Raw genomic sequence first — 17,572 nt, forward strand, 5'->3', positions numbered from 1 at the left:
ACGTCGCCACATCCATTCCCATTTTTCATCATTGTTCCACAATGTTTATCATCATGAAATTAATATCTATATATTTTATACTATACTGCTTACCGTTTTCATACTTTATATATCTTAGCATATTCATACACACTGTTCATACTGCTCACAGGCTGATATCTAGTGTATTCATACCCCACTGTTTATTCATCATTCAATTCATTCTATATGTTATTCTGTAGATTGTGTACATTACTTTCCACTTCACTGCTTGTTGCACCTGGTTAGAAGCTAAACTGCATTTCGTTGTCTCAGTACCTGTAATATGTGCAATAACAATAAAGTTTCTCTTTAAGTTAAACCAAATCATTAAAATAAAATCTATTGTAATGTAATGATTTGGTTTAACCTTATTTATTGAATACATCATTTAAAATGGCAAGATTAAATCAAATTACATCCATGTTGTACACATCATAAAGCTTAAAGTGGCAGCTAAAGAATTAACACAGCAGCAGGTCTGTTCAATTAATGCTCATTAAGCTTCATGTGTGCGGATCTGAAGGGACTGATCATTTGTATCCTGTGTCCACCTATCAGTTTTGCAAACATTAAGAGGGAGGAGCATTTCTATTGCATCCACTTCATCTGCAACGAAAAACGCCAACGCAATTTCCGCCATTGCAAACCCAGCCAGTCAAGCCGACTCCGAGTCCGAGCTGTCCGACTTAAGACGAGCTTTTTGACACCTCCCCCGGCTGCGATCGGCTACTCTCGTCTACTTTCGAGGCGAGCCGCAATGTGTCTCAAACAAGCCTAAAGACGTGCTGCAGCCTGCAGGCACGAAACACGTTACCAGTAGAAATACATTGCTTTTAAAATCATGCTGTGCAACACGAAAAAAAGGGGCAAATCGTGATGGTGAACACGAATCAATAGATTAAAAATCGTGTTGGTGAACACCAAATGCCGTGAGACTGGGTTGCATGTTCCTGGCATTGCTAACTGGGTTTGTGGTTTACACTTCTCAGCTGTGATAACCATGACTATTTCCAAACCCTTAAGATAAAAAATGCGCTGTGTCACTAAAAAGAAAAAGTACTACATTTGAAGGCAGAGCGCTCTGAAAGTGCTTTTTATGAGCTAATGAGGAACACGGTCAAAATATCTATAGAAGAGGCATTAAAATAATTATTAGCTCAAATTATTCTGTTCTATTTTATGCTGTGACACCAGATGATTGACTTGGGACTGATCCTCCACCCTGGCGCTTATTTCCGTGACCTGTGGAACATTCTGGACTTCATCGTGGTCAGCGGAGCTCTGGTGGCCTTTGCCTGCTCGTAAGTCAACTTTTCCTTTTCTCTAATCCTAGCAGAACTCTGAATATAAAGTATTTCAGGCACGGATACAACAACCACACCACACAAATATGACGGTTGTGTCATATCACAGTGTTCTTAGCTGATGCCACCCTCTCTCCAGTGTCTACCCCTGGAGCAGGCTAGCCTAGCATGCTAACTCTCTGTGGCTAGGTGCCGCAGTGTGTTTGTTTTGTCTCACAAACAACTCCATTCAGATTTGGTTTATTGGTGCTTGGGGAAATCTATCAATCACAACAATGTCACACTCATCACACACGTCTCCACGCTCCCTCCGTGCTCAACAGTGCACAGTTTAGATGACAGCTTTATCTTTCAAGAGGCGAAATAAGTCTCCAAGCTGGCACCTAATTGCCAGGTTCAATACACTGCAAAAGTTATATTTGTATGATTGTATCTAAAAACTAATTTGGTCTCCTGTTATAAACAATTGTCATCATCAATTTCAAGCAAAGTTGCTGTCTTTCTGCCAGACTTGGTATTATTTGTATTCCTTGGAAGTCAATATATTAGTAATATAGTTTATGTCGCCGTATTCAGGAAGATTTTAGCAGCTATTTATAATCGTACATGTTGAACCTAACTCACCTGCACATTTTTGTCTCGTCTCACACTCCTAATAACACTCACATACCAACATGTTTGCATTAGATGGACATAAATGAAAAGGCCATACCCCTTTTGGTCGAGCGCTGCTAAGTACATATTATCAGTGAGAAGCGAATAGTAAAAAAAGAAATGCTTGTGTAGCTGAGAAACTCAAACATATATAAATGTTTTCACTATTCTACTTTTCTCGAAAACTAAATACAAATGTTACTTTTAGAGATTGCATGACTGTTTAATATAAAAACCCTTACTAAAAATGATGACAAAATATATGCGTAGCTTTTTAGGATATTTCTGTAACTACATTTCGGAGTATTGTTTTGTAAACACAGCACATTATTCCGAGAACATCGAGGTTTCTTTCGCATAAACGTACAACTTATGACATTTTTACTCAGAATGCTTCCCACATTTTCTCGCTCTGTAATTTATTTTTTCCCTACAATGGCTCGAATGTGCTGGGGTATAAAGTGCCATTTTGCATGATGGGAAATACACGTTACCCACAGCCACATTACACAGCGAGTTACAGTAATGAGCCCCGTGCCGCCCACAGACCGGCGCTCTACGTCTCTGGAGTTGGAAGGTGATTCCATATTCTGTTTGTTTTCTCACTATCTCTCATCCAGTATTGATTCTTTCCTGGAAATGTGTCCACAGTTAGTCACCTGTGTACTTTTCTTTGTACTGCTCTCTGCTGCTCGGTTCCCTCTCTTTCGCCAGCTGTAGATAAATGCTTCTCTCTTGTGTTTTTGATCTGACTCTGTCTCTGTCTCCTCTCTTTACTTTCCTTCCTTCCTTTCTTTGTTGTCTGGCTTGGATTGCTTTCAGGAGCCTCATGGGGTAATGCTGCCTGCTCTCTCTGCCTGCGTTTCTGTCTATGTGCACGTTTTGTTCCTTTTCTATTTGTGTCGTCCGTTTTCCTTCTTGTCCATCATAGCCAAAGTCATTTGCAGAGTTTAGATGAAGCAGCCTCCGTCTAGCAGCGAAATGTGATATTATGTTATTCGCTATTCTTATCTCCACCGCCACAGTCACGAGTCACTGTTTGTGTTATGCAACTATGTTTGTGTTACATCTGCATCTGGGTTACATAAGTGCAATTACTGTACCTGCTGTCTATTTACCGGATATATTTCATAGATATATTTCATGAGTTTTAGTAATAGGAACAATACACATAATGCACAGCATGGCGGCACAGTGAATAAGACACACACTGTCAGAGGAAACAGCTTTAATCTTTCGTAAGAGTAAAATGTGTTCCAGATGTTCATGAACACAAAGTACCTCTGGCTGCTCTCCACAATTAACACACATTTAGTGCTAATTGAACAATTACCAGACATAGAGTTCAAGTATTATTCAGATGCAGAATGATGTAGCTGTCATCATACTTTCATTGTGTTTCTAACTTGTAATGCACTGTTCATTTTATAATCACTTATTGTAAGAGTGCTTTGACATTGTCCCGTTCATTTAGCTTCGTCCAGTATGCTGCGCTGTTGTCCATAGACATGTTGGATTTACAGGTTATCACATTCAACCTTCACCTTCACTTTGCTCCATCCGTCATCTCACTTATCAACTTACTTTCATGGCATGTACGTGTGAGCCAGGCTACGTTCACACTGCAAGGATAATTCTACTTCGCTGGAACTAGGATCTTATTACGATGAATTCTTATATTGGTTATTAGAAATACACTCGATTTGACGAGGGAAGAAACACGAGCATTCAAACAATCAAATGGGTTGGAGAGAAACCAAGGAAAGAGGAAGACCTAATAATAAGAAGCAGAGTACGGACATTTATCCTCATGTTATGCTCGTAAGATAAGAAAATATAAAATATGTGGGCAATTGTCGTCTCAAAGTGTAAATTAAAATAAACATTCAGTTAATTGGCATTGAGTAATGAAAGCTAGTAAAACAGTAGCTATCCTGGAAGTGACGTCAGGAATTTAGCCCTCTTATACAGTATGGGGCAATATGTGAAAGTGCTTAAACATGTATTTAAAAAGTAGATACTATTAGTTTAGATGTTTCCAGCCGCAGTGTTAATGTGGTCATTGTAGCAGACATGTATCATCAACAGTGTCCTCTCATCTTCTCTGCCAGTAAAAAACTGTCCATGGCATCATGATCATCCTCTTGCTATACATGTGATGTATTCACCTGTGTACTTCACATACTCATTGTAATATTCATCACTTGTCTGTTGCGTTGCCCTTTCACAGGGTAATTAGTTTAAGTGTGTCTCTGTGTCTCTTATCTTTGGTTTCTTTTCGATGTAAGTTTGAAAGGCCGGATAATGTCCCTGTTTCTTCACACCTGTGTGATATCTGCTTAAACTGTTTATTTTGCGCTGTCTTTCTTGACATGCTTTTGTGCTATATTTATGTGGGTGGTGTGTGTGTTTGTGTACTGTGTTTGTGTCATTGCTTTTTCTCATCAGATCGCAACAAAGCGTGGCCAGGTGGGAACTGTCCCTATCTACTTTTTACTTATTAAACCCCCCCTTCCCTCTTTCCCCACATGAAACATCGACACTCCTCTTACCGAACTTTCCAAATTAACTCTGTCCCCCTCCATCCCAACGTGCTCGGGATATGACCATGATTTCCCTCCCTCCTTCCTGTCTTCCCTTTACAAAAGAACCTCCTGTCCCAATATTGGGACATCCAGACAAAAAGAAAATATTGGAAACTCCGTCTCATAGCTTTCAGAAGACCAACATGCACCTTACTATCTAAACTGAGTATCTTTCCACTCATCAGGTATCAGCAGTATAAAAGCTGAAACGCCCTTATCTGATGTTCCTCCTTCATGTTAATCTCCTCTAATCTTCACTAAAGTGGGTTCAATTGGTCATAACACGAAGCGATTATAGCCTGCAGCTTAATTCACCCCCCTGCCCTTCACCTACATCTCTCCTTGCCTTCAGAGAGAAATCGATGGGGGATTATAGCTTCTCAGCTGGATTCACCTTGAGTGGCCGCCGGGTAGTAGCTTGTGTATTTAAATAAATAAATAACCGATACGTTTATTTCCCCCCGTAAGAACTCATTGTAAGTGAGCACATTTTGAGCAACTTCTTAGTGTATCCACACACACATCCTTAGCACTTGAATTCTCTTACAATAATTATATATATTTTTTATGACCACAAGAAGAAATTCTGATCACAACTCTTGCAATGTTTAGCTCAGCAAATGCTCCCAGTGATTACAAAGTAAAGAAGAAAATAGAGAAGAAACACAAATGGGAGTATGCAAAAACGGTTGACATATTTATTTGTGCTTTATTTGTAATATAGCTCGATAGAAGGAGCTTCATGCTTGCTGTTTAGCTGAGGCACTGAAGTGCTTCTGACTGGATGTCACATCCCTAAACAGGAAATGCTCCTCGACCAATCGGGGCAGCTGATACGACAGTCATGATGACGGAGGATGACCTCACAGCTGCTGAGCACATTACAGATAAATTAAACCTCTGTTTTCTGTCTGCTCCAGCATTCATATCTGCTCAATGAGAACTGCTGTGTTCTCCTTTGAGGAATACGGTTTCAGCGAAAATAATAATTATGTTTTCAAATATGAAAGCAGCGGTCTGTAAGACAGCCAAAAAGATAGAATTACATAGAGTTAAGTTCAATACATAACACACAAGTGTAGTAGAACTGATTTCAATATATCAAATGGCGTTATAATGTTATATATTAAAATAAACGGCTTCTCATTTTTTTTTTTTAAATAATCGCCAATGCAACACAATTTAACAAAGGGCAAATGGAGACCGCAGACCCTTTATAATAATAATAACAATGAGAGAATTAGTACCCTGAAAGCCTAAAGAAAATAAGATATATATATGTTCCAAGAATATGCAATAAAACAACAGAAGTATGATTATATGTTTCCATAATACATTCAGTTAGTATTAAGGCTGCAGAAATGATGGACTTAATTATCTTGGACTTCAAGCCATCAGTGTTGAGTTAATGTGAACACACACACATTACATGCTCCTTGCCCACGGCGCTTCTGAAAGCTATTGGGAGACTGTGCTTGCCGTCTCAATGTATCGAGCTCCTTGAATAGCGAGGACTGGCATTGAGTTTGCAGATTGCATGCCAGGGTAACCAAGTCATCCAAGCATGAGAGCTGCATGCATTTTATAAGACTGAGAGTTTTCCATTGAGAACGGAAAAGGCATACAATGTATGGACCCATGCTACTCTTCCTCACCGTATTGTAGACTTTTACACACATCACATATCTGATGAATTATTCTAATCATCAGATATGTTCAAATTATTATTACGGATTAATATCGTTATTTTGACAGACTGATGTGTGAGTATGTGTCTGACAAATCGTATGCAAAGGAGGCAAAGGGAAGAAAAGACTGAGAAGGAAGATGTTTAAAGTCAACATGCTGTCCATTTCCCGGATAAGATGCATTTCTATAATCTCACATGTGCCCTCCTATCCACATTACGTTCCTTGAAAACGCTTATTTGTGCATTATTTTCCTAGAAAGGACTTTCTAATTTGGTGTCTAATGTTCCATTACTCAGAAGGATCTATTTTAGGGTTCAAGGATAACCAGGAAATGACTAAAGGTAGTTAAATTGAGTTGAAGTTTCTATTTCCTGGGTATTTCCTAAGATAAACTGCACACGTCTTATTTAAAAAGATCAATTTGATGACCCAATGTTCAATTAGACTTTATTCTCAGAGGTCTATTTGTGGAATTGTGTCAAGACTACATTATAAACTGTTTATTTGCTCTGCCTCGTTCCCCGGTTTCTGTAGTGTTGCTACACCTGTCAAGCTGCACACCACAGAGCTCCAGCTTATTGATGACAGGATACTGGGATCACCGATAGCTGACGTTATACTCCTGAAAAAACTGTTCTTTTACAGTTATTAGCTGGGATAAACAACATTACTTTAGGAGGTGTTGATGTCCCCTGGGGATGAAATAATTGGTTGGTGTAAGAAACAGCAGAGCCTCAAGGGGCCACTAACGGGGCTTTTAGACTTGTTTTTTCTCACATTCTTGTGTCCTTTGCCACATCCTTGCACATTGCATTATTTATATACACAGATACACACTCTCAGTTTGTAGTTTTTAAACATGTTTGAAGTCATAAGAAACAACACGGAGAGCGACAGCCACTTTGTGTGCACATGTGACTGATTAATTAGAAATCCTCTCCCGCCGTCCTTGGCCAATGTCAGTGTCTGAGTGAATGATGGCTCAGCTGTATGTCATTAGCATAACAGCTAGTTTTCAAAGCCCCACACCCACCTCCCACTCAGTGACCAGTTAGAAACCTGCAGCGTCTGCAATGACTGACAGGTTCCTGCAAAGAAGCCGGGGTTGATTCTTTGGGCATTTACTCTGAACAGTAGGAAATGTTTGTATGTTATTCCACAGAAACAGCATGTTGTATGCTCACCATGACAGTTGTGGAAAAGGTTGTTAACTATGATGTTATCTTACAAAAATAAGTAATTCCATAGTGGAAAATACATCAGAGGTCAAAGGTTGCAGTAGAGTTCAAATTGTTGAGAAAGAGTGGAGTTTAGAAGGGTAAACATGCTAACAAAAGGAAAGAAGGAATTCAAGAGAGACATTTCACCCAAAGAAATGAAAGAAAAACCAAACGGACTAAACGGGTAAATAAAAGACAGATGAAAAGAGAGAGACTGTAAGAAAGAAAGGCTACTGTGAGAAAAAGGAATTAAAGAATAGACAAAAAGAAGAAGGGAATGAAAAACAGGTAACACATGTAGTGAAGGAGCAAATCTGAAAGGTTTACTTCACTACAGCACTTTAGGAAATGCAATTTGGTTACTCCAAACCAATTCCTCGACTGTTGCATGCTTCTGTAGAACAACATTACCTCACATGCATGCACTCTACTAACAGAATATAACATTGCATTCATCAGAGTTCACAGTAAACCTGATGAACTTGAATCTGCTCATGCTACTGGAGGATGGGTAGGATGAAAGCGTTCACAGGCTTCTCGGTGACACACACACACACACACACACACACACACACACACACACACACTCACTCACTCACTCACTCACTCACTCACTCACTCACTCACTCACTCACTAACTGTTCTCTCAATCTGCACAGAGGGACGAAAGGCAAGGACATAAACACCATCAAGTCCCTGAGGGTCCTCCGAGTCCTGCGGCCACTCAAGACCATTAAACGTCTCCCCAAGCTGAAGGTACAGTAATCCAATCCGTCACCCACCCAGTGCATTATGAGGAGAGAGAAAGCAGCTGGGGCCACATCCGGTGTCAGCATTATGAGTCAACTGATTTTAGAGTATACTGAGGAGAAGTTGCTATATCTGATTTAAAACAGTCGTGTTTTAAATGATATATAAATCTTGTCGCGTAGCTCTCTAATGAAAGGTTGGAGCTGTTTGACCTTTGGAGTGTTCTGTGCTGTGGAGAGATGGGGGAAGTTAAAGTCACACAAATTGGATATAATGTGACTGGAAATGGCTTTCTATTTCTGCAGTAGTTCTGTGTATGAGGACGGATTGATAGCCTGCACTTCCCAGGAAATACACTCCACAAAAGGCATGGATAGAAAATGTAGATAAAATCATTGAAACACAGTTTATCAATAAATCAATCCTGTAGGTTTTGAAATTGAAAAGATTATAGCTGCTTCTTTGTCCTCATCTAGTTAGCATGGATTCACAGCAGCTTCATGTATTCATGTATGTCGTAAAGTGCAATTAAAGCAGAGTCAGAGAGAAAACAAGTGTCAAATGATCCATACAAAACGTTCCTAACTACATCCTTTTTGTTACTGTAGCTTCTGTTTCTCTGTAGCATAGTTAGCTGTATATCTCTTTAGCAACAAGCTATGTTTGCTAACGATGATCACTGACGACAAACACCAACAGATGGTCACGCTAATAAGCAGAAGGCAGGGTTGCCAACTCTCACGCATCTGGCGTGTGAGTGACACACGTTTTCACTCTCAATCTCACGCTCTCACGCTGCCCAAACTATTCTCCCGGCAAACACAAGATGAACCGGTGGTGATCGTTTTTGGTTGGTTATTTACAATGTTGAGTTGACAGCTGTTCAAACTGTCGATCCGCTCCCTCCCCGCTCCCATCACTCTTAACAACGTTAACAGACAGCAGAGCAGTGGGAGCCGGTTGGTCAATCCGACCCGTATTGCGCATGTGCAGATCTAAGATCCAGTCGAAGTGATAAAAAGTCAAAGTCTGCTGCTTATTGTTCTACTAGGGCAACATAGAGTCAGAGTATATGAGAGTGAGAGTGTGTTAATTAACATATTTGGCAATTTGGAGTAAGTCTGTAGATTTGTTTGTGTGTGTCTTTCATGTATAGGCCTCTCACGATAATTAATTTTGTTGGATACATGTTCCCGGAAATTATTGCGATAAACGATAATATTGTCGGCACCGTTGTATGATCATTTAGACCACTGACATAATGATAACATATAATAATAATTCAAGTACATCCTTTCAAACTGCTAGTCACATCCTCATGTAAATGGAATGTATCGAGTTCATTTTTATTTATCGTACGTTAAGTCGATGAATTGCTTATCGCGACAGGCACACAATAAAACAGTGGAAACAAACATGTGTTTGACTTTCAATAGTGAATGAAACTTTGTGTCCAATATTGTGTATTTGTATATATTGTATATATATCCTATATATATGCTAAGGTCCTGCTGCTGACATGATAGCAATCATTTAGTGCTCATATGTGTAATTAAACCCATGATATCAAAATCTCACTCCAGCCAGGTACCCCAAGTTGGCAACCCTGCAGATGGTCTGTTATTAAGATAAGATAAGATAAGATGTACCTTTATTAATCCCTGTGGGAAAATTCAGTAGTTCAAACAGCAACAGGGTAAGGGTGAAGAACCAACACAGTCTCATGGCATTTCGTGTTATAGTCACGAAATGTATCTATTGATTCATGTTCACCAACACGATATTCAAAATGTGTTTGTGTCACACAGAACGATTTTAAAAGCAATGTAAATAATAGCGAATTTGAAGGAAAAAGAGATTTAAAAAAATACAGATTTCAGTATTCTGACACAGAACGATTTTAGAAGCAATGTATTTCTATTGGTAGTATGTTTCGGGCCTGCACCAAATAATAACACATTTAAAAGGAATTCTTTTTTTCTTTAAATACCGATTTCAGTATTCCCATTTCTAGCTCCATTTATTTTCCTAGCGGACGGCACAAAAACTCCGACATTATACAATTTAAAATAAGAGGCTGAGGGTAAGATATTGAGTAACAAAATGTTTTTATGAACCACACAGCTTCTGGTCTTCCAAGACCCGACCGGACAAAAAGACGTGGTGCAGGCACGAAATATACTACCAATAGAAATACATTGCTTTTAAAATCGTTCTGTGTGACACGAAAAAAATGCAAAAATCATGTTGGTGAACACGAATCAATAAATTAAATTTAATTTTGTGACTATAACACGAAATGCCGTTAGCCTGGGTTGGAAGAATAGGACAGCACAGATTCACACAGATTAATAAAATCAAAAATAAAGTCAAGATAAAAATAATAAGAACAAAAAACTATGAAATAAGAAATTAATACAAATAAAAGTGAGCATATACTGTATACATATTGGCAATACAAGCATGGGGAACACAGTGAGCATGCACATAAGGTGTGCTCCTGTTCACCTTTGTTTTGCTTATTTTCCGGTTTTACGCATGAAAACCCTTTAGTGGAAAAGCAGACAATTCTCAAAAGTCTTGAAATAGCGCAACAATTCTAATGAAAAATACACGTGGATGATCTCTTTTAATTACCTCGTAATTTTGCAAACCTCTTTGTCTTCAAAAGTGTTATAGTGGCCTGACTGGAAAAATAATGTTACCTACTGCATGCATACCTTAAACACACCTCCACGGCGACGGAGGCGTCACCCAATCAAATCCCTCGTATGTAAATCTGACAGTACAAGCAGTAGCCAATCAAACCGGGTGTATGTTAGGAGAGCCAGACCGCAGTTATTTCCCATATGTCAACAAAAGGAGGAGAAAATTATCGTGGCGGTAGGGAACATACAGGGATACAAACCGGAGGAGCCAGGCATGGGGGGAGGTGGCAAATACAGTGGGGGAAACTGGTAGGTTTTCGCTTGTTTGGGGAGTTTATATCCAGTGTACTTCGTTTGAATGGACAGCTAGCAAACATAGACAGTATATTTAGCCAGCATGGATGTAGCATGAATGCTTTGCTTTGTATGTCCGGGGCGGGACATTCATGTGGTTGGTTGTTGGTCGGGCTGCTCGCGTTGATTCCCCAAGCTCAAGACACGCCCACCGCCAAGCGGCAACGCACTCCGCCGGTTTGATTGGCTACTGCTTGTACTGTCAGATTTACATACGAGGGATTTGATTGGCTGACGCCTCCGTCGAGGCGGCAAAAGTAGAACATTGCTCTACTTTTGCAGCGAGCACCTCGAGAGAAGCTACGCTTTGCTCCCACAATGCAGTTCGGCGAATCGTGACGTCACCCCATTCAAAGTGAATGGGCAGAAGCGTTGAAGCGGCAACGCACGCCGCCGTGTGTAGGGGCCGTAATAGTCGCATAACTTGTTATTAATAACAAGAAATTATTAGTTTTTTCTTTTGCCATTTTTTCAAAGTTTTTATTTTATGTTATAACCATTAAGGATTTTTTTTAAATGAAAAGAATACTTAATAATTTTATCTGCAGTTTTGTTACAATGTTCCTCTTTTATTGCTGAACATTGCCATTCAGTTAAATATGATTATCATGCATATGAGCTAATCTCTGAGATAGTGTTAAGTAGCAAAGAAACCTCCCAAAAGATGGTTCACATTTTGCAAAGAAACGTTCAAATGTAACAATGCAACACCTTTGTATATAATTCATAGTTTTTGAATTACGCCAATGGCATCACTTTAACATCATAGAATCCCAGTTGAAATCCTTTTTGATGCAACCACCGGGGTGTGTCAAAGTCCAACATGTTGAACTTATACATAGGGGCTTATGATAAAGAGTCTCAAGCATTGTGTGTGGAGTCAATTATTTAAATGAATAAATCGTGACCCTCATCAAGGAAAGAGCCTCTCTGATGCAGAGACGACAGCTTCCCTCTGCTGCGTGATGAGCTGATCAACTGAAAGTAATGCATCTGACAAAAAAACAGAGATCTGATTGGAGCAAAGCGAGTGACATGATTGAGGCAGATCAGAGCTGGCAGGCGGACACTCACCCACATCTCTTCTTGGAGAGTTGAGCAGAGCCGCTTGACAGACTATGCTCTGTCCTCTCTCTGGAGACAAAAGCCTGGCCATCATTCATACAGTACAGCCAGCATATTCATTGTTTAGATTGCATGCATGTCAGGAGAGATAGACAGGGCGTCCATCTTATTGAGAGATCACAGGCTGACAGAAAGGAGATGGAGAGGGAGAGAGTGACAGGCAGGCAGACATGAAGAGAGACTCATGCACAAGTGCGTTCATGTTCTCAGTCAGCAGTGATTTGGTAGTCTGCAGGTCATAAGAGGTCTAGACATCCGGGTTAAAACAGGTCTGAGTCCGGGTGAAAGAGTTGTTAGACATCTGGAGTGGCCAAAATCCCAAAAAGTTTGTCTTGTAACTCGATACCTCAAAAGTTATTGTTCTTGGCCACATGTAGAGCTTGGGCATGGGAAGCAGTGTTAGACTCGCAGAACAAAATCCACTGGACGTTTCAGTTGCTTTTCAACTTTTATTTCCAGCAAACAAAATAGGAAAACAATATGTAACGTAAACTTAAACATCAGATCGGACCTAATAATCCGTCTTCTACTAAACATAAGATTGCGTCTGCGTGTCAATGACGGTATTGCTGCTGCCTGCTGCTCTCCCGTCACACACCGCACCTCCAACTTAAAGCTTTAGCCCCGCCCCCCTTCACCTGAGCAAAGCGCACCTCTCACTGAAACAGAGAAATGCATTAATAATGGTTCCAAATAAATCAAAACAAAATAAACTTAATTTCGGCTCCGACACATCTGTGTTGTCTAGAAACTATCTGTGGTTTCAGAAGCAGTTCCCTTTTTTTAAAAGAAGCATTCAGTACAACACATTTTTGGAGATAAGTAGTAAGCAAGCAAGTAAGTAAATAAGCAGTCGTGGAATAAAACTAATAACAATCATTCACATACTTACTACATTTATTAGACACCTTTTTTAATTCCTTTGCTTCTCCGGGAAAAAGCCAAATTGATTTTGAATGATTTTGATTGTGTGAAGGATGAAGTGTTCCTTTATGCATATCTCCTACTTTTTGAGCTTAATAAACCCTTTTAAAACACTCTTGTATCGCTGAATGCCTGCATCATCGCAAATCTACAAACATTGCATCGCTGTACAGTCGATGAAACTACCCAACAATTATAAAGAAATATAAAGGGGTTAAAATAAGCACAGCCCTAAACATATGAAGGCATTTGAACAGTCACTAATGAACCAGTTAAGTTTCCGCTTCAATGGGAGAGATTGCACATCAATGCAGTGGTTTACATGTACATTGACTGATGTCATTACGTGTGTGTTTTCCAGGCGGTGTTCGACTGCGTCGTGAACTCTCTGAAGAACGTTCTTAACATCCTCATCGTCTACATGCTCTTCATGTTCATCTTCGCTGTCATCGCCGTGCAGCTCTTCAAGGGGAAATTCTTCTACTGCACCGACGAGTCCAAGGGTCTGGAGAAAGACTGCAGGTACTGTTCGCTACTTTCAGACATGGTGTTTTACATTTGCTAACACGAGATTCTAGACGGACATTATCTATATGTTCCCCCTGATTGCTGTCTCTCAGGGGTCAGTTTCTGGACTTCAACCGTGATGGTGTGGAAGCTCAGCCCAGAGAGTGGAAGAAGTACGAGTTTCACTACGATAACGTTCTCTGGGCCTTCCTGACGCTCTTCACCGTGTCTACGGGAGAGGGCTGGCCAATGTAAGTAAAGACAACCTACGTACCACCTCATTCGTGTTGCCCTACTCATCAATCATAAGCTACGTCTGCAACTGATACAACAAATAACTTTTGCGTCGTAATTTGTTTAAAAAGAAAAGATGGGCACACACATCACTGAGGTTTTGTTATCAAAACTTAAGTAGTTCAAGTATTCTTGAGTTCTTCATGTTATCGTTTCCTTCAGCAGCTTGCTGTGAAACGCACTCAGCACACCTGCAGGTGGATGGTACAGAAACTGATTACTGTGCGTCCTCTGAAGATGCAATCAAGGCTCATGCATAGATATCTTCTGCCACTCTGTGTCTGACATAAGAGATTACCATCAACATCATGTCAAGGACCGTGGATGGCTTTCTGTTTATTTCATTTATTGTACCAACCCGATGATCAAAAGTAAGTTGTTAAAATGACAACGCTTAATACACTCTTAATCAAGCAGTGCAGCACAATAAGAGTCCTCTAAAGTGTGCAACTGACAATGAATACACCAAGGTCTAATGTCCGCCTTAATGCTGCATTCATGTCATGTGGGATGGATTTTAAAGATTGGAAATGACTGTTTATGTTTTATATGTATTATTTATGTTACATCGTTCCAATAATACATTTGGATTTAAGGTAAGGTCACATGGGCAGCCGTGCACACATTGTCAAACATGTCACAACTTGTGAAGCTTACAGAAATGTCCCCTTCCCAGGGCGTTGATGTGAACTCTGTAAACACGACCTCATCGCCAACCATAATGTTTTGGTACTTGATGAAGAGTGATCTTCACCATCTTTGTTCGTGGGGAAATTCTTAAGTTGCATAGTGCTTCACACACAGCCACATGTTATGAGCCGACTAATGGAGAGTGTGCAGACAGTGCTCAAGTGTCACCGAACCAACAAACACTTCCCAGACATCTGTAATCATCTGTGGGCCCTCACCTCCACATGTTGATGGCTCCTGACCTACAGGCAGGCTTTTTGGTTTCCTGGATAGTTCTAGACACATTTATTTCACTCACTGTTGTTTTATCAAGCTTCCTTCAGGAGTTATCTCATTGAGTTCCAGAGGAAAGTGGGGCAAAGGTTGATGAGGCAAGCTGGTTAGCTGTTTCTCTTCAGAGATTTGGAATCGCATTTAATTGCACATTGTGTAAAATGTATTTAGCGCTTGGTCTGCTGCCCACAAAGTAAGATTTGGAGAGCCTGTATCACATTTTAAAAAGATTATGTAGTTAATTGGTATAACATTTTTATTATAAATGAATTGTTGACGTTTTTAAGCAGGAAAAACAATCATTAGCTGGCCATCACATGTTAGAAATTGCATTTTGAGTTCTCTGCAGCTCATCAGTTTTTTCTCTCCAGGGTCCTGAAGCACTCTGTGGACGCCACCTACGAGGACAAGGGCCCCAGCCCCGGCTTCCGCATGGAGACATCCATCTTCTATGTGGTCTACTTCGTGGTGTTCCCCTTCTTCTTCGTCAACATATTTGTGGCTTTGATCATCATCACTTTCCAGGAGCAGGGAGACAAGGCCATGTCGGAGTGCAGCCTGGAGAAGAACGAGGTGGGAGAGCAGTGGAAACTAAATGATGCACTTTGTTGGTTTTTCTCCTGAAAAAACCCTCTCCCAAGAACACACACTGATTATTTCTAAAGAAGCGCTGGTGCTTGAAAATGTGATAGAAATCCAAGCACATGCTGAACATCACTTCCAGGCATTATGTCCAACATGATTCCCCTCAAACAAAGCAAATCAGTGAAACAAAGCAGTGGGGTTTATCTTCTCCACTCCCTTCATCTCCACTTCACACACTTTGTACAATCATGCTGCTCTTTGTCTGTAAAGTATTGGCTTGTGGTCAGAAAGCCTCAAATTGTAGTCTCATTGTTTGATGTCACAACATTCTTGGAAAAGCCTCCCCGTTGCGTGCCAGCTGTCTTATATGTCTTTATGATTTCCCAGCACTTCTATCTTCTATGATGCTCAGTGGGAAGTTCCTGCTTGGAGTGGATTCATGCATGTGTTTTTGTCTCCTCAAACAGAGGGCTTGTATCGACTTTGCCATCAACGCCAAGCCGCTAACCAGATACATGCCGGCGAACAAGCAGTCCTTCCAGTACAAGATGTGGAAGTTTGTGGTGTCGCCCCCGTTCGAGTACGCCATCATGTCTTTGATCGCCTTGAACACAGTCGTGCTGATGATGAAGGTCAGTCATTCCTCTCAGATCCAACTCACCAGAGAAAAAGTTGGCTCAGACAACTTCGGCTCCACATATGATACAGCACGCTGTTTAAATATTAAAGAGGAGGATTGCAGAAGCAGTTTCCATAAATCGGTACTATTTAATAATTTAGCTCTTATGGCAGGGATGCAATTACGACAACAACGCTGCCCTGGCCTTGAGACACGGTCAACACTGAAAAATCAAGCGGCACCCTCGCACCACTGTGAAACTCCTGCAGAACAGAGCTTGCAGGGAGAAATGCTCGTGACTTGGCAATTACTTGGAGCAGCTGTGTTCGCTTGGGGGGGTTTGAGGTTCATTTACATATCTAACAATCTGTCAGATGTTCAACTCTTTGTCTGATTGTGAACATGATTTTAGAGACGTGTTGGGTTCATACACTGACAAACAAGTTATTCGAATGAAATGATTTGGCTGATTTTCCTCTATCTAAAAAAACGTTACTTGTTGTTGGGAATAATTCTCCTTTACTCCTAGATCTAACCTTTTTGCCCTTTGACATTTATGACCAACCCTGACGTCTGTTATCTCCCTTAAGGAATGTGCTGCTCCAGCCATATGTTTATGACCGGGCAACTCTCGGTCACAAATGGTGTATGGTTGTGAGAACACTGGAACACTTCCTTCTCGGTGTTTGTGGACTCCAAGGTGTAATCTTCGAGGCCATGAGGGTCAGACAAGTGATCTAGTATCCCCAGATGTTTAGGCTATCTCTAGTGTTTCCAGATGTTTAGTTTATCTCCCCCACTATGTTGATTACTCTCTGTGAACCAGTTAAAAAGGTCTAGCAAGAGAGAGGCGCTTCAGAATTGACGTGGCAACTCTCCCGTGCAGTCAGAACCTCTGGCTGTGTGACTTGTGATGTGAGTCCTCCGGGCCGATACTCGTAATAAACCATCAGTGTTTGACATCAAAGCTCCAACTCTCCTCGTGTCTCGCTGAGTCCTGACTCTCCATTGCTACAGAAGTTTCCCTTACACTTGTAATAAACAACTATTTAGATATGGACTGATTCAAGAAATCATGTTTAGTCAACACATGACAAGACAGGGACTTCCAATGTATAGTCTAATGTTAGTGTAATTTCATCATAATAATTTAAACCTAGACACTTACTGTTCATTAAGACACATTCATATTTCCCAATGAGAAATCCTATTGTACCAGCATGTTTGTTATACTGCTAATTTGAGAAACATTTCAGTCAATATCTTTGTTAAAGGAAGAATAACAAAAGTACAAACTTCACACAGAGATGTAAAGAGGTTGACTTCCA

The 17,572-nt window shown here is 40.4% G+C and overlaps 1 protein-coding gene across 1 annotated transcript in view; it reads left to right on the plus strand.

Moving 5' to 3' along the window:
• cacna1bb (calcium channel, voltage-dependent, N type, alpha 1B subunit, b) overlaps positions 1 to 17,572 on the plus strand; it is a 210,901-nt gene that overhangs the window by 154,314 nt on the left and 39,015 nt on the right. Inside the window, exons 24-29 of the mRNA XM_071204950.1 lie at positions 1,216 to 1,322; positions 8,135 to 8,231; positions 13,638 to 13,798; positions 13,897 to 14,034; positions 15,412 to 15,613; positions 16,093 to 16,257. Of these exons, the coding sequence (XP_071061051.1) occupies positions 1,216 to 1,322; positions 8,135 to 8,231; positions 13,638 to 13,798; positions 13,897 to 14,034; positions 15,412 to 15,613; positions 16,093 to 16,257 (870 nt within the window). The remainder of the gene's footprint in view (positions 1 to 1,215; positions 1,323 to 8,134; positions 8,232 to 13,637; positions 13,799 to 13,896; positions 14,035 to 15,411; positions 15,614 to 16,092; positions 16,258 to 17,572) is intronic.

Source organism: Pseudochaenichthys georgianus, chromosome 12, assembly GCF_902827115.2.
Source record: "Pseudochaenichthys georgianus chromosome 12, fPseGeo1.2, whole genome shotgun sequence".
Lineage (NCBI taxonomy): Eukaryota > Metazoa > Chordata > Actinopteri > Perciformes > Channichthyidae > Pseudochaenichthys > Pseudochaenichthys georgianus.